The sequence below is a fragment of the Thermobia domestica genome, chromosome 8 (genome assembly GCF_964235325.1).
Source record: "Thermobia domestica chromosome 8, izTheDome1.hap1.1, whole genome shotgun sequence".
In the NCBI taxonomy this organism is placed as follows: domain Eukaryota; kingdom Metazoa; phylum Arthropoda; class Insecta; order Zygentoma; family Lepismatidae; genus Thermobia; species Thermobia domestica.
Genome location: NC_137461.1, coordinates 101,019,583 through 101,045,795, shown reverse-complemented (window position 1 = coordinate 101,045,795; position 26,213 = coordinate 101,019,583). Strand labels below are relative to the sequence as shown.

At 38.5% G+C, this 26,213-nt stretch overlaps 1 protein-coding gene across 2 annotated transcripts in view; it reads right to left on the bottom strand.

Moving 5' to 3' along the window:
• The window catches only part of Set1 (SET domain containing 1), a 117,093-nt gene that overhangs the window by 12,982 nt on the left and 77,898 nt on the right, over positions 1-26,213 (bottom strand). For both annotated transcript variants that reach the window (XM_081768803.1, XM_081768804.1), the window contains exons 11-13: positions 17,542-18,394; positions 5,841-5,963; positions 1,645-1,830 (exon numbers count right to left, since the gene is read on the bottom strand). In XM_081768803.1, coding sequence (XP_081624929.1) covers positions 1,645-1,830; positions 5,841-5,963; positions 17,542-18,394 — 1,162 coding nt within the window. The remainder of the gene's footprint in view (positions 1-1,644; positions 1,831-5,840; positions 5,964-17,541; positions 18,395-26,213) is intronic.

The window sequence follows — 26,213 nt, the reverse complement described above, 5'->3', positions numbered from 1 at the left end:
TTTTGACTACACCGGTATCTTATCTAGCTTTACGACATCTACCGGTCGCTGTAGGAATCATAAAAATTTTTTGACATGATGTTGCAATGCTGGATTTATTTGCGTTTTCATGTGTTGGGTAAGACGAATAGACATAGGATAAAATCCTGGAGAAGAAGAATCCATGAGTTCGTAATACATGAACAGGAGTCCCAAAATTTAATGTGTGTTATGTTACTTCCATGGAACATTTAATGGACCCCCCCTTCCCCGAAGACATTTAGAAATAAGCATTTGTAAATGCTGCTATCATCTCTAATTCCAAAATTACACAGAGAAAGCAGACGGGCACTCTCCATCCATGCTTCGTCCTTCAAATGAGATTACCTGAACACAGCTCAGTGAGAGACGGATTGGGCACCCATTTCTCGTTTCACATTTTCAGATTTGCTGTGATTTTTCATTGCGGAGCTGTTAAAACAAATGTATTCTGAAAAACCTTTAAATACGTATGACTTAAAAGAAATATTTCGTATGTTTTTCAGGACATTCCAAATGAAAGATCGTCATCATGTAATTCTGGAATTCCAGAACAATGGTTGGGGACTCAGTGTCGTGAAAACTTAAAGATTTTCGATCATGTTGTTTATTGCTGATCACCTTCCGTTTGGAACCCACTGCGTTTTCGAACTTCTAAGCTATATCACTCGTTACTTGTCGTTGCTAACATGGTAATCTACGAATGTCGTTATTAACATATTTGAAAATATTTTTTAAAATTAAAAACACAATAAAATAACGTTATTAGCATGGATTGTAAGAGGATTTTTTTTCGATAATCATAATTATATTTATTATTTTTACTTAATGTTAAGTTGGACAGAACGCGAAGCTTTCACTGAAAATAAGCACATGAATGTCAGTTCGAAAGTCTATGAATCGCTGATACGATACGAGAAAATATAAAGTTGGATTTTAGATAAGATAAGGATAATAATTATTCTGATTGCACTCGATAACGGTAAAAATTAAAAACCACTAGCATACTTTCGTTACTGTAGCCATCAACTTCTTTTTTCCTAATCCACAGAACAGAAATCAATTAATTTTAAACTATTTAATCAGCCAGTCTTTGAAACAAATTAGAGATAATTACTTACAGCATTAAGCAATTAGTTCGTGCCCTACAAGCACTGTACAATAACAAATTATGTGAAATACTTAATATAAACGAAACTTAAATATAAAGTTTGACGGAATAATACAATAAAATCAAAACCATTACTTACTGTTTAACTAAAAACATACATTAAAAAAAGCAATTACTGTATACATTTCTATGCTTGAAAATATTGCAAATTACAGTAAGTTACACGAACCAACTAAACTGAAATTACTCAAGTAGCTTTACTTTGTCAGCAGTCTACTTACCACACCAGTCAACTTACAACACAAAACAAACATATTAACCTTAATATACATTGGAATCAACAAAAATCAATAATCCGTACAGATTGTTGTCGGTATATACTCTATTACCTTTTAAAGAATGGACTAATATTTTACTTTTGTATGGCGCATTGAATTAATCTTCGAATAATACAGTGGTGTAAGAGTAATAGAAATAAGTAATGCTAACCATTATCTGCGAAGAATTAAACTCACCTTCAATTGATTAAATTTGAGCAGATCACTATCAGTCTCATTTCCAAATGCAGCCAACAATCGTCGCTGATTACTCCTCGCTTCTCGAGAGAGAGCTTGCATCTTTCCTGAGACAGTTTTATTTGGTAAGTCAAGAACTCCTGCTTGTTCAGACGTTGCTTGCTGGATAGTTTGACCATAATGATGCTGAAATAAATATTTTAGAATGTCTTGAGAATCTTATTAAATCAATTTGTAAAAAGTTTTCAATTGGATATGATATTTTTTAAAAATGTCATGACCAAGTGAAAAGTTACCTTTTAAAATGCAGCTTATTATGTAATTCATGAAAGGCTAATTTCTTTTACAATGGATGATTGTACGTATATATGACATTGGTGTTGTGGAACCCGATGCATGCGAGTGATGTAAGTTACTATGTAGCATGCAAAATCATCAACTGTCTCTCTCTTTCCCACGTAATGGGTAGTGATGCATAGTTAACATAATTGTTACTGCTGAACTACACCACAGGGGAAGAGCGAATTGTAACTTGCTTCCTATATATGATGGGTGATCAAACCAGTGAATACTTGCCTTCCGATGGTTTCGTACAGGATATAATATGCGGAAAAAAAAAAAAAAAAAAAAAACGAAGCACGACCTAGCCAGATGTCTAATTAGATCCCTAATAAGGAGGAAGCTGAAATTCACATAATTCTTCACCCAAATATAAGTTTCCCTGACATCCATCAGTGACACATTTCGTGTGTTCTACGACAAAATACAGCATATTGAGAAGAAACGACTATGCTACAAAAAGTGATAGCCAAAGGTAGCGAAATGTCTGTCAACGAAGTAAAACAAAACATTACGAGGATAGAATTTATACTAACAGTCTTCTTCTATTAACGGGTTTCTCTGTTACTGGAATTCTGCAAAGGCAAGCCATCAACTTACAATCATAATACTATGACAGTATAAAATCTGAGAGCAGAAATCAGTAAGTGGCAAGGTATGCTATGCATCAATGATCATGTTCGCTCGTATGTTGCCTAAGACACGTCAGAATCAGTTGCAAAATTAGGCTGAGAAGTGCCTGATCATCCTACCTTATACCTCTCCCTCAACCCTTGCGATTTCTACATTTTTTTATCGCCCGAAAAACACAGTAAAGACCACCACCAAGTGTCAATTACAGAAATGATCGATAATGCCACATATTAGTTCGATCCCAGAGGAAGAGTTTCTTCTAGAGTATTCATCACTTAGTTTCTCCGTGGGAAAGTATTTTAATGCAAGTGGGAAGTATGCGTAATTATTTTCTGCAATATAGTATCTACAAGCAAAAAGAATTTTTCATTTGATCATTCTTTGTACATTCACTCTGCTAAGGATAATATATTGTTTACGATTTGCTACATTTTAGGACAGTACTTTGATAAGTTTCTTTGTGAAGTAACATTTCAATTTGACAAATGATTTTGTATGCACATAGCTGAGAAATTTCTGAATGAATGCTATATATTCAGCAAAGGCAATTAACACTAATTCCTTAGTTAGAGGCAACATAAAACAATCTCGGATTTCGACAAGAAGTGTATAATGATGGAACAGAATTAATATCTCATTAATCTGACAATGTCACAAAACAGGTGATCTATCCAATTTTAGTACCTGCACAGTGTTCTGTATAGATGATACTGTCGGATTTTAAAATTTTTCTTGGTACAAAGATTGTATTTTCGCTTCAGAAACCGCCGTTAAACACTGCTAAAGTAAACATATAGTTACAAGGACATAAAAAAAGAACAACTTACAGGGTTTGTATGATAAGTAATGAGACCAGGTCTGGAAACATTGTTTTATTGATCTGATCTGTACAGGGACTTAAAAGCTTTCGAAGTACTCTCCTCTTGCGTCGATGCACTTCTGCAATCGATGTTTCCACGCTGCAAACGCCCCCTGGAAGTCAGCAGCCGGCATGTCCTTTAGAAATGTGGTCACGGCTGCTTGGATGGCTGTGACGTCTGCAAAACGGGTTCCTTTCAAGCGTGGCTTCAGCTTCGGGAAGAGGAAGAAGTCGGCCGGGCTCACATCTGGGCTGTAGGGTGGTTGTGGAAGGACTTCCACCCCAATCCGGGTCAAAAAGGAGGTCACTAAGAAGGCGGTGTGGGCAGGGGCATTGTCGTGATGCAACTTCCACCGGCTAGCGATCGCCGGTCTTTTCCGCTTGACGCTCCTGTGCAGTCTCTCAAGGACTTGTTTGTAGAAGGCGGCGTTGACGGCTTGTCCTTGGGGTACAAACTCCTTGTGGACCACCCCCACATTGTCAAAAAAAACAATCAACATTGTTTTCACCTTTGACTTCGACATTCTGGCCTTCTTGGGGCGCAGGGACGCAGGAGTGTGCCACTCCGCGCTTTGACGTTTCGTTTCAGGGTCGTACTGGAACACCCACGACTCGTCACCTGTTATGACGTCATCTTCAAAGTTAGGGTCACTGTTCATGAGGTTCAACAGTTCCTGACAACAATCAACACGTCGTTGCTTTTGTTCGTCAGTCAACACTCGCGGCACCAGTTTCGCACAGATTTTTCTCATTCCCAATTGTTCCGTCACAATCTTGTGCACTGTTGTGTGGTTCATATCGAGTTCATCAGCAATCAATCTCAACGATAATCGACGGTCTGAGTTCAGGAGATCCCTCACTTTTGCCACAGTTTCGTCCGTAGTCACTGTTGTCGGGCGTCCAGCCCTCTCCAGATCCTCAACGCTTTCCCGGCCGTTCCGGAACGCACTGTGCCAACGAAACACCTGGGCTTTGGATAGGGCTTCCTCTTTGTAGGCCTCCGTGATGAGAGAAAGCGTCTGAGTAGCCGTTTTCCCCAGGCGAACGCAAAATTTGATCGCATAACGCTGTTCGATGGAACCCTCCATGTTTGTTGATTTTCCGCCGTGACAAGAATGTTCACAAGGGCTTTGTCCAAGGCTTGTCCGCGCTCCACTAAGGCTCGGAGCCAACTGACGCGCGGTGCGTTGCTTTGCTCGGACCCCCCCCCTACATCCTCCATCACCGACAAACCCGCTCCAGCGACACGCGCGCCGCGGCGCGGCGAGTCTCATTACTTATCATACAGACCTTGTACGTACAGGTTATCAAGTATCAAGCAAAAACGAAAATCCCAACTTAGATGTTCGTACTGGCTTTGAGATTAAATCATTTAAATGTAATTTTCTTAATAATAATAATAATAATAATAATAATAATAATAATAATAATAATAATAATAATAATAATAAAAAGTTTCTCTGTGTGTTACCGAAAACTGTATTTGACGTTGTAATAAATTCTGAATACATTGTCAAAAGAAAATGTATATATTGGAAAGCATATCTGCCAAATGTGACGAAGTAGCTGGAAAATGTTCCAATAAAGTTTACGAGATCTCACAGAATTGTTTAGCAGCCGGAAGTGTATTGCTGGAAATATGTAGGATTACTGTACATTATTTCTAAATAAACATCTTTCACGATCTTTTCCACGCAAATAAATAAATGTAACATAACATTTTCATTAATGAACCAAAACGTTTGAAACAATAAAGCAAAGTTTCCAATGCTTTAAAGCTTTCAAATATACCTATTCCTTGTCAGATACCCCTTATACCCCTTAAGTAGGCTAACCACACATCCAGTACTAGACCAGACAGTCAGAGATTTTCGGGTTAGACAATGGAAGGCCAAGAAATTTTGCTCTGTTTGGTCAAGCGATCTTCTTCTAGAAAATACTTTCATCACAAGAATATAACATCCATCCACGGCAATATCAAGTACCAAATAATAAATATGCTGAAATCGTAGAACCCAGTTCAAAACAAATGTTTGGGCGTTTTTGTACTTGAATTTGACATTATTAATCAGGAAATAATAATTTACAAAATAATTACGGCAACTGTAAAAAATGTATTTTAAGTAAAGAAAAAGAGTAAAAACATTTTTGGAATTTAAAGTTAACCTTTTTTTCACTTCTCAAAAACCACCCCAGTCCATTCTAAAAAATGTCCGGGACTGGTGTTCTGAAATTGTGGTAAGCCTACTCCTACGTCATCCATGATTCCTATTCAATACTTTTTCCTTACATGCTACTTTATGAAGTATATTTCATAAGACTTTTAATATGAAGAACACTGAAATATATATATTATTATTATTACCTTATGTTTTGCCTTCTCCCTGACGTCGATTTTATAATATCCTTCAGTTCTCGCACAGCCAGTAGCATGTATTCTACCGTCGTCTCTTTTCCTCTTCTTCGTGGGATATGACGTTTCTGTAGGTGCTCAGAAGTTAAGGAACAAAAATAGAACTGAATTGGAAACTAATATCTCGTCCATAAAACAGAAACGAATTAGGTAATAAAATAATTACACTTCATTACATCTTTCTGATACTTAGCAATAAAGTACAAAATGTAAGTACGAGAAAACTGGGGACGAGATATTAGACGATATTTAATACTATAACGAGTTAAAACAAATAATAATAATAATAATAATAATAATAATAATAATAAAAGTATTTTGAATAAGTGGAGTTGGTGGGAGTAGAATGTCCAATGCCGCTTTCCTAAAACGAACCTTTTAGCCCATGTTTCCATAGAACTGCCAGACATACTGTACAATCTGAGCGGTTAGTCATACTGCTAACGAAAAGAACCGTGTCAAGGTCAAACTGTGGATTTAAGAGCTCTTTTCAAGTATACTGTTAATATTAGGCGAAAAGATTGTATAGGACTAGCAACGAATTACATGAACACAGAGTTTAAAGAGCATACCATGAATCAGTAATATGAACGTTTCCGAACCGGTGGAAAACTGAACATTGAGCTGTGATCTGCGATCCTCTTGTGATTTCCCTACCATCGCACAAAATATAACGTCTATATTAAAAATTTCAAACCAGTTCTATCTAGCTGCAGATATTATTGGATTGTACCTGAGAAGTTGCACTCCCGGTACTGTACCTGACTGTGGACAAGAGAACCAAAAACAAGCACTCTAACTACGAGACCAAGAGAGATCGCTGCGAGAATAAAGTAAAAGCTCGAGGATAAAGTTTTTGTGTAACAGCCGATAAGGTTGGTACACATCATATCACAGTTATTCAATATTTAAAGGCACTATGCAAAGTGAAGAAATTGGGCACTGGCATACAAGCCATATCCTATGGAAGTGTGGACTTCTCAGCATTTTAGTGTTGTGTATGATGGGATGGAATGATTTTAGTACAACGGTCGTAAACACTCAGTGCAATTGTCACATAATGAAACAAGTTCATATTCTGCCCAGTACCCTTTCATGTCGTTATCTATCGAATTGAGATCAATATCGTATTGCAAATCGTGATGGATTGCTGACTTCCTTTAAGCATCTCCCATACTGATTGAGACACACTGTCATGATGATGGACAATCTTATGAGTTGTACTGTGAAACACATCAATATTCCTGAATTATCTTCACCTATGTAAATAAAACTTCTCCTACCTCAATCCTTTCTTAGCCACAGAAAATTTGCTGACACCACTGCCTTCTCACTGCAGAAAATTTATTCATGTTTCAGTTTGAAATCTACCCTTTACTACAAGGATGTCAAATGTATGGCAGCAAAACATGAATTGCTCTGACTAGACAGGTGCTTCTATCTTCCCGAAATTTGAAAATGGCACATTCAACAGAGACAGTTCAATAAAGTATAATCTTTACATCCATTACAATGTAAGCTGCTTCAAGAGCAATTTGATATCAAATGTATTGAGATTAAAACAAAAGAATGAGGTGAGCTTGTGAAATGAAAATTTTATCATCATTTGAAATAAAGTATAACGATGTATTACTATAATATGCCTACTTTCATGAATCTGGGAGGAAACTGTCTTCATATTCAAGTGCCAATGGTAAGAGGGTAGATAATTCTATTTTTCAAGTACAGGCCTATTAATCTATCGTATCAAGTAAAGCGCCCTTGACCCTTCTTTTAACATGTATACACAAATCCAATTCTACGTTAAGTAAGGTATACTCAGTATACTGCTATTTCTGTCATTCAAGATAAATGTATGTCTACCTAAATTACTAAATGAACTGAAAACATGCATACCTAATAATGACATATTAACGCGTTATACTAATTTAGCTATGTCTATCTGTGGGACCGCGGTGGCTCAGTGATAGAGCGTTCACCTCTGGTGCTTGGGGTCCTGCGTTCGATCCCAGCCCCCGCCAAGTGAACTTTGTGGTGGACAAACACTGTGTGCGTGGGTTTTCTCGGGGTTCTCCCGTTTCCTCCCGCTTTCTTCATTCCATCATTTCATTCATTTCTCATCGTCACCGGCATAACCGTGGGACGTAAAACTTAAAGATTTCATTTATGTCTATCTGTTATTCAATTTTGCGTTTTCATAATATGTTAAATGATTTAAGATCTATGTGCCCGAATTTTAGTAATAGATGCTGATACAACAAAGTAACTATAAACGCGAGAGCATTAATTTGTAGTTTTAAAACAATTTTTATGGATTTATTAACACTTATCTGACCAAACAACAATTACATCAATGCAGACAGGTCAGAGAGCAAAAACTTGGTAACAACGATGGTAGTCATCTTAACATGGCGCTCGTGCGTCATCACGAACATATTATACAGGCTGTTCAATAAACACACAGTAAACAGACTCATCTTTCTAGCACGTGCAACCATACACACAAGTACCTGTTGAGGCAGTTAGTCGGGTGCACAATGTGGAATGTCTACCTGGGGTATGGTATACCACGCTCACCGTAGATGGAGTGATGGTCATTAAAGGAGCAAAACTAGTTGTTAGGCACCGTTCAAGCATGGTTCACACATGCCCCTCGACATAGTTTACGTCCGCATACGTAGCAGTCCTGATGAGAGAGCACACCGAGTACAGAATTCTGGGTTGTCCTGGTAATTTAGCGGATACGAGTTATCTTGTTAGGAGAGGAATCCCGGTAATAGGAGAAAAAAAAATTATCGATCACATCACGAATGAATGATGCACTAGCGACACTCTTGTATTTCAAGAAAGTTACGCATGCTGCATTCCTCCTTCCCTTGCAGGTCTACGGACAAGCATACGACTGTCAGTGTGTCCGAGACAGAAATAACTTCAAAACAGAATACCACCGTCCTCCATTCATTCGCCAGTGTACTCTTTCCCGATACTATGGAATATGTCAGCGGAAAATAGCTCTCAAGGGTAACCGTACAAGTGAACGCAAAGCCGTAAACTTGTCTCGACTGTAGAGCGACTCAAACGACCAGCTGTTCATGCACTCATCGGTTTGTCTCGGAGGTATCTGTTGTAGGATCTCTGCTTTCCATCGTGCACACACCGTCGCGACCCACGCAAGAAAACGACCATCCTGCTTTTCATAGCCCGCTATATGGCTACACTCTAAGTTATTTAACTAGACAATAGGCATTCGGTGATGTCATGTTATTGTTCACAAAGACTGTGATCCATACACATGGATTCGCGAACTAGCTACATTCGTCATTTGACTGACCGTCTCCAAACTACCACCAGCATGACCTTTACAGACGCGTTTCGAATGAAATTCGCATCATAGAATATGTCCTCTACAGACGCACATTCTGTGATGCGAATTTCATTCGAAACGGACAATATACAGAAGGTAATTTCATTCTTATGATAGTGAATCGCACCGTCTTTCCTAGGCTGTGCAACCCCTTTTCCACCACCGATCATGTTCAATATGATGGTCCTGGCGATACACAACTGTAAGACATCAGACCTTCCATTGCAGGAGCTACTACTCAGTATAGCCTGCTCCAGTTTAGCCCATTCGTCCTTGCATACTTCCAGAGTTCCTCAAGTGTTGTGGTTCGATGTTTGTAATGTTCCGTTTTATACGACAAAGGCACAAGAGTGCTACCTAGAGGGCGAATGATGATGTGTCATCATCCTAGATGAGACATGGGTCTACTTGACCAGATGAAAGTAGGTGTGCGGTGGATTTTCCGGTCCTACCGATGGAAAAGAGAGCGCACAGTGAACTCAAACGTGCAAGGAAAGTTTTCCCAAAGAGCTTATAGTAATGGCGGGTTTCTGTGCCATTGGAAAGCTTCTTCACGGCATCTAATGTGAAGGGAAATGCTTACTATATACAACGTCTTAGATCCTATATATCGCCAACATGCCCCTTATTTGTGTGAGAATGAGACAGCAAAAATCCACATCCACCAAGACAACACCAACACCGCCAAAATAACTGTAGGTTATATGGCTTGTATGGAATAGGAGATGAGTATCGAAAATATCTCATTTCGACACACACACTGTGAAGTCGCCAGATGCATCGTCCATGAACTTCTGGGCCTTTGGCCTGTTACAACGGAACATCACAAAATATCAAGCCACAACGCCTGAGGGATTTTAGAAGTATGCACAGTGGATTAAACTAGACTAAGCTATGTTGAACAGAAGCTTTCTTCAATATAAGTTCATGCAATTGTTTATCGCCAGGATCACCATAGCGAACATGATTGATGGTGAAAAAAAGGTTTTACAGCCTATGGCAGGCAAGTGCAATTCTCTACCATTAGGATGAAATTACCCTCTGTATAATGAATGTTCTTAAATGCGTTTCCACCAACATCTTTTGAACGAAACACGAATTTCTTTTTTACTATTTCATATTTTGTGTGTTGAATTTTACAAATGAATCATTCATTTTATTATTATTCACTCGCAATTCATGATAGAAGAAAGAAAACTTCCGTTTCCTGTTCTAGTTATACAGCACTGCAGACTCGGCATAAACACTCGGTCATCTGTTCTCCGATTTTACGATGTAAGACATACTTGAAATATATGCACAAAGTTCTTAATAATGTACCTGCAGAATATCCAACAGTAAAAATAGAAACTCATGTTAAGAAAACTCACTGCTTGGTTGGAGTTTAGCATCCCTTTTCAGTCGGATCTGAACCACATGAGCTCTTACTAGGAAGAGAAAGCACTCTCATGTACGAGCGCTATTTTTTTCCCGACCTCCACTACGCCATCAGAGAAAAATCACGTGAGATGACGAAAAAGGGATAAGATGAAAAAGTTGATTGGACGTTCCCCCCTCACACCACTGATACAGACTGCCATTCAATCGTTGTGGAGTAGCGAGTTTTAACACATTCAATGTAATCGAAGCGCCCGCCAAGTGTAATTCGATTTCTCAAGATGCTGATCTTGAAACTGGAAACTCAGGAAACAGTTCAGAACTCGTAATCTAAGCCTTTCACGAACCACACGATTCACGTGTTCTGCAAGGTAATCCGCGCCACAGTTTTCCACCCTTGGCCTCCCTCGTCGTGTACATTGGTATGTCCATCTTTAAAATCTTCGCAGCAATCGTTTGAAATGAAATGAAAAGTTGAGTCTTACGTCCCACGGTTCTGCTGGATAGGCTAAACGACACTGTGGTGATAACAAATGAATGAAATGGTGGAATGAAGAAAGTGAGAGGAAACAAGAGAACCCCGAGAAAACCCACACACACGGTGTTTGTTTACCACAAAGTCCACTTGGCGCGAGCTGGGATCGAACCAGGGACCTCATGCACCAGAGATGAACGCTCTACCACTGACCCACCGTCCACAGCAATCGTGTACACACTCATCACTTATTAGGTGTCCGCCGTAGCCCTTACACTGATGATGATGAATTACAGCTTTATTGTGCCCTTCCTCCTGAAGCAATCGGACTGCATTATGTAGTTCAAACTTGGAGGGAGCTCCTTCGTTTGCACTCGATGCTTTTTAGCTCGCTCCAAACTGTTACTCAACAATGTTAGAACGGAAGAATCTGTCTATTGGATGAGGAGTGATATGATGTTCAATGAACAACTTTATTTTACCCCAGTTTTGTTACCTCATGTAGTTCTTCTGTAGTGGCTTAATGAAGACTGAAAAAATAACCCTCGTAGTTTACCAAAATATGTACAACATAATTAAAACAGCTAATAAATTTTCGTAGTAATAAATTTTCCCATAATAAAATTTCGTGCGTTTGGAAATCATCAGGATTTCTATCCGACCGCTTAGTGTAGAAGCGCTAAGTGATATGCTGAATTGACTAGTCTGCAGTACAATGAAACCCGAGAAATCATTAAAAAATACACTGTTTTTTTCTTTAAAAGAGATGGAGCCGATTCTCCTACGGTAGGGAAACTGTGTTAGATGGAGTTGGTAGACGTGGGTGGTGGTGTTGGAAAGGTCCGGGTCCCCTGAGAACAGCGATGATGCCAGAAATCAGGCCCTCACCCTAAGGGCCCAGAAAAGGAGTCCTTAAGTTTACGGCTCGGGTTCTCTCTATTCACCTATTAAACAAAGAGTTCTTGTACTCCGGTGATGGCGTTCGAAAGGTCCGGTCCCCTGAGTACATTGGTGATGTCAGAAATGGAACCCGAGACCTGAGGTCCGAAAGTTTTGGGCTCGAGTTCCTTCTATTTACCTATTAAACATGGAGTTTTGCGCGAGCGTGGTGGCGTTGAAAACGTCGGGGTCGTCTGAACTCAGTAGTAATCTCAGAAATAGGGCTTGACCAGAAATGGGGTCCTGAAATTTTGCGCTCGGAGTTCTATTTCTCTTTTAAGCATGGAGTTGGATATGAATGATGGTGTTGGAAAGGTCTGTCTCTCCTGAACACAGCAGCGATGTCAGAAATCGGGCACTGACTCGATGATCCAGAAAAGGAGTCCTGAAGTTTTGGGCTCGGGTTCCCTCTATTCGCCTATTAAAGTTCTTGGACGCTATTAAATATAGAGGTCTTAGACGTGGGTGGTGGCATTCGAGAAGTCAGAATCCCCTTAGCATATCGGTGATGTCAGAAATGGGACTCGGAATTGTAGTTCCAGAAATGAGGTCATGAAGTTTTGAACTATTCGCCTATTGAACATGGAGTTGTTGTACGAGGATGGTGGCGTTGGAAAGGTTCGGGTCTTCTAAGCAATTGAATTGAAATCGAGCCTTGGCTTTGAAGCTCCAGAAATGGTGTCCACCAGTTTTTTCTTCTCTTTTTTCCTCTCAAGACCTTCTATTCGTCTATTAAACCTAGAGTTGTTGGACACGGGTAGTGGCATCGGAAAAGTTCTAGACCTCTGAGCACAGCGGTGATGTCAGAAGTCAGGCCCGTGTCCTGAAGCCTCACAAATGGGATCCCGAAGTCTTGGGCTCCTGTTCCTTTTATTTGCGTATTAAACATGGTGCTCTAGGACGCAGGTGGTGGCGTTGGAAACGTCTTGGTCTTTTGAGCACAGCGGTGATGAAGAAAAACAAATTCGAGCCCCGAATTTTTGGACTGTGTCGCAAACCTTTGCTGTGGCTCAATTTCAATACCTGATTGCGCATACAGGGTGTGATTGAAAAGTACCGGAACTTTTCCCGCCGCGCGGCTCCCTGGCGTTCGAAAAATGTGAGGGGTGGGGGAAAATGTGCGCGGGACCTTCCTCTTTCAAGCGGAACTTGGCCCAGTGCGCTGCGAGCAGCGGTTGAGAAAGCATCGCTGTCCGCGCGAACGTCGTTTTGGTCGTCGGTCATGTTTTTTGAGCGCCGAAAATGGAGTCAAAGATTGACCAACGCTACGCCATCAAGTTTTGTGTCAAACTAAAAAAGACGTTCATCGAGACCCAGGACCTGCTCAAGGAAGCCTTTGGGGAAGATGTGATGTCCCGTACACGGATCTTTGAGTGGCACAAGGCCTTCAGGGAAGGCCGGGAGGACGCCGATGACGAACCACGCTCTGGGAGGCCGTCGACGTCGAAAACCGATGAAAACGTCGACCGAGTTCGCGAATACCTGAACCTGGACCGTCGGACAACTCTCCGGGAGATCAGCGAAGAACTTAATTTGACATACTATGCAGTGCAAAAAAATTGTGACTGAAGAATTGAACATGCGGAAGGTGTGCGCCAAACTGGTCCCCAAGGTGTTGACCGAGGAGCAAAAAGAACTGCGAGTGAAAATGAGTCGTGAAGTGCTGGATTGTGTGGAAGCCGACGAAGAGTTATTAGACAGTGTGATCAGTGGTGATGAACATGGTGCTACGAGTACGACCCCTCGGTGAACTTGATGGCGTAGCGTTGGTCAATCTTTGACTCCATTTACGGCGCTCAAAAAACGTGACCGACGACCAAAACGACGTTCGCGCGGACAGCGATGCTTTCTCAACCGCTGCTCGCAGCGCACTGGGCCAAGTTCCGCTTGAAAGAGGAAGGTCCCACGCACATTTTCTCCCACCCCTCACATTTTTCGAACGCCAGGGAGCCGCCCGGCGGGAAAAGTTCCGGTACTTTTCAATCACACCCTGTATATATACACAGATGAATTGACGTTTTTCTCTCGCATTATCAAGTAATGAGATTGAGTCACAGCAAAGGTTTACAACACAACCCAAAACTTCGGGGCCCGAACCTAATTTCCAACATAATCGCAGGGCTCAAACAACCAAGATTTTTCCAACGCCAACCCCTGCGTCCAAAAACTTCTTGTTTAATAGGCGAATAGAATGAACCTAGGCCCAATATTTCAGTACCACATTTCCAGGCTTCCAGGCTAGGGCCCTATTTCTGACATCATTGCTGTGTTGAAACGATCTGGATCTTTCCAACGCCACCACCCTCGTACAACTCTATATTTAATAGGCAAATAAAAGGGACCCGAATCCAAATCTTTGGAACCTTCTGGGGCCTCTGGGCCATGATCCCATTTCTGATATCACTCTTATGTTCAGAAGATCCGGACCTTTACAATGCCACCACTCGAATTCAACAACTGCATGCTTAAAAGAGAAATAGAATGACCCGTGCCCAAAACTTTAGGACCATTTCTGGGGCTTCGAGTTCAGGGCCCGATTTCTGATATTACCGCTGTGCTCAAGGGACCCAGACTTTTCGAACGACACCACCCATGTCCACCATCTCAACACTGTTTCCCTACTATAGGAAGATTTTAATGGAATTTTTTCCATGCTCTTTGTACTGAACTGAATTCATCGTATTCTAGTTTTCATCTTTGTACTGATTATTCATATTCCCACCGTATTTTAACCTACATCATTAGCCTTTTACTTCAAGTACGGAATTATAAGTACAATATTTTGTCTTGCGTTAAGTAATACCCTGCTTCTGACTGACTTTTCGGCTTAGCATTTTTTTCTTTTTTTTTCTTTTTGTCTTTCTTTTTCTTCTTAAATATGTAATTGAGTGCACTTTATCCTTAAAAAAAAAAAAGAAAAAAAAATGCTTAACACGTTCGCTGCGACAGTGTAAAACCGAGTTTGGATATCAGTGCTATACGAGTCACGGTGTGTCTCGTTGAAGGTTTGTCCGTCGGTGCTAGTCACGGTGGAAATTTTTTTTTTTTTAATAATAATTTTTGTTGATTTTTTGATTTAAATCAAATCTTTCTCCTCGTATAATACAAGTCGCGAACTGAAGAAAAAGCATTAGGAATTAGTATTAAATGCTAATTATGCCATTTAAGTGAAAGTATTGGGGTTGAATTTTGAATTATCCCCAATCGTTAACCTATATCAATCCCAAATAATGTATCTTAACCCTTTTAAATTATGGCTCTTTTTAAAGGTAAATTATAGACTTTCAGTCAGCTACAGCATCATCCCTATTTACCCTAGGATCATGGTACATGCATCACTCTCTTTAAAATAGAACAGCTTTTGAAACGGTAACATTCACCTTTCCCTATCATGTCCCTGAAGCTGGAAATTTTGAGAGTAATCGGCATTTTTTTTACTTAAAAAAAAAAAAAAAAAAAAAGATCCCCTCTGGGTTTCCCTGTGTTAACGCACATATTTCAAAATCAACTGGGAAATACTAAGGGGTGTACTAAACGTGTGTACAAAATCTCAAGCTTCTACCTTGAGTAGTAAGGGTGAGGAAACTATTTAACAATGAGCTAAGAACAACCCCACAATGCCCCAGGTGACCCGGATGTAATATCAAAATTTCCTCAGACTTCCCTATTTATTCTAGGATCATGATTTGTACATTATTCTCTTCAGAATAAAACAAATTTTCAAACGGTACCCTTCAAATGTCTCCATCATGTATCTGGGGCGGGTAAATCACGAAAAAAAGGAATTTTGTTATTATTTTTTTTAATTTTTACCTCTGTGGACCCCTTCCCCTGTTTTAAGGCAGATCTGAAACAAATCTGAAAAATACTGAGGGGTGCACTGAGTAAATGTGCAAAATTTCAATCTTGTAGGTGCAAAAGTAGGCCCGCGAAAAATAATATTCTCCAAATACCCCCGATTCCCGTATAAAACACGATCTCAGATAACAGTTTCCTGAGACATCCCTACCTATCCTAGGAGCATAGTACGTACATCATTTTCTTCAGAATAGAACAGCCTTTCAAACGGTACCATTCATACGTCTCCATCTGAGACGGGAAAATCACGAAAAAAGCAATTTTTTGTTAAAAATATCCTTTTTTAAAAAAAAATTTTTGCCCCTCTGGACCCTGCTGTTTCCACGCACAGATCTGAAAACATCTGAAAATTATTAAGGGGTGCACTGAACGAGTGTGCAAAATTTCAGTCCTCTGAATGCAAAATGTAACCCGCCCAAATGTAGTAATACGCATAACAAAAAATATCTTTTTAAATTTATGACGTCATCACACACTATGCCTCAACGCAGAAAGGCGTAAAAGCATATGTAACGTGTTCTAAAATGCCTCCAGTCTTGAAGAAAACGGAGTAAAAAGCCTTATTGGTACTTTTTTAATCGAATAATGAAGACTCTACCCTATCACCTAAAAATAGGTGGTATAATTTAAAAGGTTTTTATCAAAATGACACTTTTTATCACAAAAGTTACTGATATTTGGCAGGGGCCTATTTTTAAAAACTCAGAACTAGCTTGCGGCATGAAATACATAAATTTCGCCTAAAGTTATAAAATTTAAAAAAAAAATGGAGAGGGGGATAAGACCCCTCTAAATACGCCCTATTATCTGGGAACAAACAAAAACAGACATGCATAAAAAAGAATTTTCGTCTTAAATGTCGATGGTGATTTCTCCGTTGGAATAGTTAACGATTTTAAAACCTAAACTCAATGTTACGAAAAGAAGAAACTCCCCGGAACAGAACAGAAACCGGATTTTACTAATTTTCACTTAAACTAATTTATTTCGGAATTCGATTTAAATCAACGATTTTTATTTAAAAAATCAAGTGATTTTAATCTTGATTTATATCGTGATTTAAATCAATCCACCCTGGTGCTAGTAATGATAAAAATCTGTACAAAAGAAAATACCGGAAACGCACAGAGGTAATACAATGCATAAAATGGCACCGTACAGAAATGAGATATCGCACGAGCCACCGATGACTCGTAACGCTGCGAACGTGTTAAGAATTCACTGCAGAATCAAGCATTACATACTATCAGGTAAATTTCTACTTCGATGAAATGTGTAAAATGTTTATATCACTATCTCCCTCATTTTAATATTTCATTGGTTATGTTTCTAATTAATCGTTAATATTACGCTCTCGAAGTTAGAATATAAATTACCAAGAAGTAGAAGAAGAAAAAACTCTTTGCACGTAGTACGTACTACACTTAATGTACTACTTACGGCTCTGTAATCAACTAGTAGATGATCGATTCACGACGCGGTCTCATATTTTTGGTTACAAAAATAATAAAATATGCCTGCTTAATGCTAACCAACCTCCATATAGTGTTACATTACACAACTTTAGAAAAAAATGAAACGTGTTTACTCATTTTCACAAGGCACTACGTTATTAAAAACGATTGTATTGAAAGGATATGAGGATGATCCACCCAATGGGTATCATTCAGCCAATAGCCTTGAGCATCGTCGGCCAACATCGTTTCGTAGCTTCTCTTTAAGTATTTTATATCTTCACTATCAATACCTTTTGTAAGGAATTCATAGAGTATTGACATTTCAGCTAAAATATCCCTTTTACCGAACTTTAACTGAGGTTTCACAGGAGCCCGATCGAAGTCTAACAACAAGTTTTCCAATGAAGTCTTGTGCCTTTTCACTTTGGGAGGAGGTTCCACTTCTCGCGGCGGTGGCGTATGAGTTCTCGTATAACCATGATCGTGGTTGAAAGCTTTGCTATAATCGTAGTCTTTATTATAGTCCTGCTTCTCCTTTAGCGAAGATGCCTTCACTACTGAGTCAATCACGTCATCTAAGCTACAACTGGTGGTACGATCCCGACCACCTTCTGTCCTTTGCACTGGCGGCAAACAATAACTATGTTCCATTACCACCTGTTGCACTGGAGATCCCGAACTCACCTCCTCTATTTCATCGTCACTTTTCGTTCGTGAAACCTCCGCAGGCAGAGCTTCACCGTTCACCACTTTATCTATCCGCGCGGACTCAATTTCACTTTTTGGCACTAACACACTTTCACTCTCGTCTGGTTGGGTAGCATGTAGCGTCTCAGGAGCATCTTGCGTTGATTCATCTGATACTGGGATCAGACCAGATGGTATCAGATCGTTTTTGAGGCTGTCCTCTTGCGGTTCAGGCGTTGGTGGTGGAGAATATTCCTTCTCTGCCGGTGGACCGAGTTCATCTTCTGTCTCAGTTTCCGAAATAGTGTCCGGTGGAATTGGAGTTGTACTACCCTCTGGTGTTCTTTCCCTGGAATTAAAATTATGATAATGTTTAAAAATTACATATTTCACACAAATGAATAATCTCCTTGAAGATAATGTTTCTAAGTAAATATTGTTACAATAAAAAGACATGTTAAAAAACTCGAAGATTAGTATGATTCAAAAACGGATAAAGCAAAAAGGTACCTCAGAAAAGTAACCGAAAATTTCACCTCATACAATTTTAATTCAGAATGTTTCCGAACACAAGAGTCTATTACATCTAAATTAACCCTTTATTTGGTCTTGTTGCTCTTGAGCAACACAAAGGTTTTATGTTTTTCTCACGAGCGTATTTATTGTATGTTTTCCAATTGGCAATGATGTCTACAAGCAATGATCTTTTTTGTCGGAACATTTTCTCGCGAAATTCGAAAATTTAGCGGTAAATGTTACTAGAGTGGTGACGTGTTTCCAACGTTTGGCGCCTTGCGTTTCCGTCTTGTTTGTTTTGTTGTGTGCAGCAGTGAAGAAATAACGGTTTCGTTTTGCGGTTTAACTAGAAGGTAAGTGATGGTTCATTTGATATCTGTGTAAAATTGTAATGCAGTACTTAACTTACTATAGTAGCAATTACGCGTTTGAAAACTGTGTTGCTCGAGAGCAACAATGCCAGAATATGATGCATTTCAAAACCATCGTCGGTGTATCCATTTATATGAAAATGACATGCAACATATCTAAAAAGCCGGCGCTTGCACAATTGTTCCTCCCCCGGACTTGGAAGCAATCACCCACATAGTCAGGGACGTAGAGGGGGAGCGAGCATGGGGGTACGCCCTCTCCCCCAAAAAAACTTCGCTTGGCTCTCCCGCAAATGTCGTGAGTTTACTATATATTTATTTGTAAATTCACTATATTTAAGGGACCAAGTCGTTTCCATTTGCAAATATGACCCCTCAAAATCAGAACTCTGGCTACGTTACTACACATGGTGTAAAATTAGTGCATTCCCGCTACTACCAGGCTGTTACGATTGCACGATTGCGCAAGCGCTGGTTTTCTCGGTTCGTCCATGAGGTTTGAATCTATTACGACCACTTGTTTGAAACACAAGCAAGAGTGAAAAAAACTGTTTCAGATAAATTTATGGTTAGTAAAGCAATACATTACGTACTTCTACTATATACACAATATCACCGGTGTATAAGTGGATTAACTCAATCCCTTTTATCAAGGGATCCCGGGTTCGATTCGCTGTGGGGCACAATATTGGTTCAGATCTCACGTTGAACTGAAAGTTCCGTCCTTAGGACATCATCATTCAATGAAAAGCAATGGCAATCCTCCAGAGGTTCAACTTGCCCAGTGACCTTCGGGAAAAACCTGTCTTCGGGAAGAACACCGGAACATCACAGTATACATATAGACAGTGTTGCTACTGGGCAAACCAATGTAGTGTTTCCTCACACCAAAAGAGCAATAAAGTATTTCAAAAGCTGACATCGCGTAATGATTGATGTTCATTGCTCGTAATGAGATGGTTCTTATTATTTCACGGGAGGCTATAGTAATTTATGATTTTTCTGTCTCAGAATGCAAATGCTAAGGAAGTGCGTATAGATCAGCCCTCATTTTGTAAATCTTGTTTATATTACAAAATGACTTACTACTAACGATTTGATATAATGATATAATCGCCAATAGGTGTTCATTTTGACTAGACCTCATCTCACGCTCGCGTCTTCTACTTCCCCTCTAACCTTCTCAAACTCACCCTCATGTCTTCTTTTGGTCCTCACCGTCACGCTTCTTGCTCGCCTCATTCACTCAAACTCACCCTCAAGTTTTCCACTTTTCTCTCTCTCACTTACCTCAGCCTTGGTCATGTGATAAGGATGAGGACGGCTTCATGAGGTCGAATATCTACATAATCAATTACAAGGAAGGATGTGTTTTCAGTAAAGTTCAGTGGCGCAGGTAAGAGATATTGTAAGTGGTTACAATCCCCCATTTGGTCTTTAGATATCAACATTACTTGATAACTTGCAGGGTTTTATTATAGTTTTGAAATTTTAAAATATGTTTTTTTCTATTTTCAGCTCCAGAAATGGATCCTATCTCATTTTATGGGACCGGAAAACACGGAGACACTTCTACTACCCGACAATGCAACCCAGTCAGATGGTGGTTCATCCGAAGATGAACAGGAGACTGGGCTCCAGATAGTTATGACGATACAGTGCAAAGATTGGTTGCTGAACCAAGGGATGTAACCGTCATTGAAGAATCAGAAGAAGATATATCATGACAAATATAGCTACAAAAATGTATACTTATATATATTATATGATGTGTATATTCCAAATATATCTTTACATTAGAACATTATCAGAATGTAATTACTTGGGAAAACACACACACACATACACACACACACACACACACACACAAAAGGGAATTGTTGCTTGTGGGCAACGTTATCATATTTCATTTATTGTAAACAATAAATTCATTTTCTCCCTAAATTTCTGATGTTTGATTTAGTACCTAAAATATGCAAATCAACCAAATTTGAAATTTTTAACACAACTCGTTCACGCTTTGCCAATTAACGGGTTTAAAAGCTATACCGTATAGCTTTCACTGTTCGTGATGTCAAAATAGTAAGAGAAGTAACTTACGAGAAGGATTTAGGATTTAGATTTCTGGGCTTTCGGCATTTATGGCCATTTCATCTCGTCATGTATGAGGGATAACGTCCCTCGGGAAGCACACTATCCAGGGAAAGGGAAGGAAGCGGCCTGGGACCGATGTTAGGTACCACTCCGGCATTTGCCTAGTGTAAATGAGGAAAACCGACGAAAACCTCAGGATGGCTGGCCTGCAAAAGCTTTTTACATTTTTTCGACCGAGTGCCCACACCAGAAATCAAACCCGGGACCGCTCGCACCGAAGGCAAGAGCGTTAGCGACTTTTCTACACGCGGCCAGCAGCTTACGAGAACCATCATTTGTTTGGCATTTTGAATATACCTAATAATAATAATAATAATAATAATAATAATAATAATAATAATAATAATAATAATAATAATAATAATAATAATAATAATAATAATAATGTGATTATTGATCAGCCAATAATTTATTAGAAACGCTTCAAGTCAAAAGTATATGACTGCATAAACTGCATTTTAAAAAATAAATAAATAAGAAGAATAAGAAATCTGCTGTATCTCTCTTAAGACTAAACACATTTCCAACAAATGCTTACGTTTTTATACAAATTTTATACGAAGTAAAGATTCAGAAATGTTTTTATTCTTAATTATTTCGTTTAATATTGACTAATTTTTCTGCCTTGTAGGAACAGGCTATGCTTCCACTACCAACAGAATCCACAATCAGCAGAAGTGAACAAGAACAGTCATCAAATTTGCTCCATGAAAAAGACACACACATCTGAAACGAATGTTTCCAAACTTCCGACACAGGTTTAAAATACCAAACAGTTCTTAGCATCAGAACTGTTGAAATTTTACGCGATGTCAGTGGGTTACTAAACCATATAACTATTGGCATAGATTTCAACGATCGCGAAATTCTTCCTTTCTCAATCGATTTTATCTGTGCTTTCAATTATTCTTCAATTATTATCCTTGAGAACATCATCAGATAAGATTGAAAACTGAACTAAAAATAAATAAATAAATAAAAATCAATTCACACGAATCCTTTCATAATATATCATAGTATAAACGGAACTCCTGAAAGACTAGTTCTTCAAATGGTTAACTCTTCCAGGAAAAGCGTAGCAAGCCTCTTCGCAACAAGCTAGTACATCCAATTTCGTAATACTGTGTTCCAACGCTGACAACATCAAAGTCTGTAAGTGGACGACAATCAAGTTTTGAATCATCCAGAATTTCGAACTGAATTTTATTGTAATGACGTTGGTATAAACAAATCTTCCAAGCCTATTTTATTGTTGTGACTGTATTCTCTCCAATATTCGCACTTTTCCCAACGCAGCTATTACGCTTTTTGTGATACTGATTGTCAGAGGATTAGTTATGTTTAGTAAGTTAGAATGTTCGTCTACCAAGTAAAACTTCTAAATTTATAGCTTTTGTGAGCATGTAGATGCGTTTAAATAAAGCTAATGGTATTTTATCCCGCGTGCAACAGAATATATACTAAAGTTATAATTGCATGAAAAAAGAGACTGTAGTCCGCTACTCTGTTATATTGTACTTTTTGAGTGTAATAAACAGTGTTATTTATTGAAAAAACTAAAGCGTTAAATTATTCAATTGAAAACTCTTTCAACAGTCAATCTTCGGCTTCATCGGTGAAAGAGTGAAAAACTGAAACTGCAGAATACATCATATTATGGAGTTGCCTGCAACTCATTAATACTAGAAATTACATATTGATGAAATGAGAAAAACCTTGAATTGAGATAAAAGTATCTTTTGATTTAAACTTCGACATTCAATTCGTATACAATCAATTCAATTTAAGGAATTCAAGTTTTCTGGCATTTGGTATTAATGAATTGAAGGCAACTCTACAATGTGATAGGTTCTGCACTTTAAGTTTTTCACTCTTTCACGGATAAAAAAGAAGACTGTCCTGTACGTTGAACGAATTTGGTCAATAATAGCACTCCCCAAGTGATATTAAAATCTTTCAGTTATGGATCCAATAACCTCTAAGATATTTCTAAATGCGTCATTGAGTGACGTCAAATGAGTTTGAAGAAGTCTAAGAATCAATTTTTAAATGCAGATTGTAGAAAGGTTGCAAAAACAATATATCATATGTGCCAGGAAAGTGTTATAAAATGTGGTACTCAACGAGGCTGTTAAAGAACTATTCTATATTAGTGAGTTAATTATACTACGGTGCACATAACTGTGGTAAGTATTAGTACAAACTCGATTCTATTGGACTACGAAGCACAACATAACTGTGGTTAGCACTAGTGTAAAGTCGATTTTATGATGCTTAAGTACAATAGTCGTAAAATGATGTAATGCATTCTTAGCCGGGCCAACTGACTCACACGTTCACCTCATCATCATTTGTCTAGTACACCTATGCATTTCAAAAAGACAAGACTGGGCTACTTTTCATTGTAACAATTTAATCTGCTTCGCCAATACAAAATTCCTGTATTACGTGAAAATGCCTTTCAGTCGAAAGGCAGCCAAAGAACAAGCATGTAGTGAGAATACCTATACAACTATGGAATTCTCTGTATATTGCTAATATATAGAAGAGCTGAATGAAACCAATGTTACATTGAAAGCACTGAAGAGTTTCGTCAAGTTTAAAACACTTTTTTTTTTTTCTGGAAATTTAGTTTGTAGTTGAAAATCGTTAATTTATTTCTTTTGTTCGAAGTGCTTGTGATAAACAAAATAAATCTGAAGATATATATGTACATAACTGTGTATATATCTAGCTTGTGCTTTTATAAGAACTGCTGTGGAATATCGGCAATTTTGCTATTAACACGTTGACTGCCAGAGCGAAATCGGATAAGGTACATCGTGGGGCCATTTTTATTGGAGAAAAGCATGTATCAAAATGATCAAATAATTTCTTAAAAAATATATATAAAACCTTGCAGAAGCCGGAAACCAAGGATGTCGAACATCTTTCTGGGGTCAGACAATTTATTTCACCATTTAAAACTTACGTGCTTGTGCATCACCGGTAATTCACACGGCTTCAAAAACAAGGATGTAAAGCCTGTAAATCACATATGATGCACATGGCTTCGCAAAGTACATTCACTACGAATCACTGGTGATGCACATGGTAATCAACGTCTTAAACATTTTGTTTGACTGATGTACTTCAATTAAATTATATGAATGTAACTTGCTGTATATTGCATTGCAAACTGAAGTGAAATGAAATCTTTCAATTTAATGTCCCACAGTTTTGCCCTTGAGGCTAAAGGAGACGGGTGATTAATGGCAGTGAATTATAAAAAGAATTGGTGAGATGTGAATGTGTGAGGCAATCGGAGAATGCAACGACACGATGTTGTCCACCACAAATTCACACAGCCAGGGATCCTCCCACCAGAAGGGAGCAGTCTACCATTGTGCCCCTTATATTGTGTTGCAGTTGAATCAAATAAATTAATATCAGTTGCATTTAATGAACTGTCTGATCAGTAAATCACAGAATATTGTTGGAGAAGCCAGTAGAAAAGGTATTATCTTTTAACTAAAGAATAGCTGAACAACTGGCAATCAATTTATCTAAAGTGTCTTCAAAACTAGAAACAAATTGAAGCTCAAAAACACGTGCAGATTTGTTTTGAAGAAGGGAATCTATGTCACAAAGTTATCGCGATCACTCAGCAAGGATCGAATCATAAACGTCATTTTAGCAACAGTGGGTGGAGGGTTTCCTTGGCAACAGATCTCAATATTTCAATGTTGCCACTAAATAGTAAACACGTGTTTTCAGAATGAAAGAAGTCTTTCGTTTCTTTGTACGTGGAAATGATTTTTTTTTTTTGAGATTTTCTTTTTCGTTAAGACTCACAGGACAGTTCCAGCTGATGATTCACGATGCGCACGAAGTGGCAACAGCGTACCACGTGCTTCTCCAAACGTCAGTTTGTTTCTAGCTTTGAAAACACTATAACAAGACTCAATAATTGTTCTTTCATCAATATAATCTGATTACTACCATTCAATTTCCGGTCTAATACTTTGATAAACTTTCACTTGTTGGTAACTGTCTGCTTAATTTTGTATTAATTATTAACTAGAAAGGTTTCATATTCCCCTCGTCATATATAAAGTTATTTCAATTGATCCGTAGTATTGAAGAGAAATTGTTAGCCTTTCCTAACTTATGGTGTTGTCTTTGGAGCAATTCGAAGATACATTTCTTTTCCTAGATTTACGCTTCGGTACCGCTGAATGGTCCCATCCTGAATATGTTTTCAGTATTAAAGTACAAGTTTGTTGATCATGATTATTTGGTTTGTTGTAATTAACTGCCTCGGCATCACATACGGAAGTGAGTTTTGCAATTCACTTGTATTCTATTTCGATTCTGACTTCATCCAGATTGTTCACACAATGGTTGACGACGTACTTGTGCTCACATTTCCTGTGTGAGAGAACGGGGATTCGTTACGAAGCACCCACAACATTCCTCTAGAAATTATCCAATAATTTATTGGGATTTTTTACTGCAGTCCATATTATGAATTCGGTGTTCTACAAAGTTAGGAGTTTTACTTTCTTTACGCAATTACTCTTGTATTAAAATGTACGAACACAGAAGGCATTACGTTGCTCACCAGTCAAGCGATGCACCACCAAATGATATCTCTATTCTGAAAGCGTTGGAATTCCCCTCTCTACTAGCTGAAACAATATACAGAGTGAGCCATAAGTCGCTCAACACTAGCAGTTATTCAGCTCAACTGACTAGAGTAGCAGTAGCTGATTGATGTGCCCAATGCGTTGTAAGAAATTATTCTTTTAAATTCTTTATAAAGAATTTAAACTGTGTAACACTTGTAAGTTAGTTAGTTCAATAAATATAAAGTTACCAAAGGATGAACGTGTGTTCTTACTTCAAAATGATGGTTACATAATCACATTTTGGTAATTGTTTAATTAATGAAGCTCTACATTTGACAAGAAAGACATAACTTGGATAATAAACTGAAAAAATTAAACATTTAGAGCATTAAAAGAGCGTATTACTTCTAAATTTGACAAATTATCATCCAACAACATTAGTGATTTAGTTATGTTATGCTTAAGTGATATAATGTGCATTAAAAATGATGGAGGACATTTTAAATATTTGATGTGG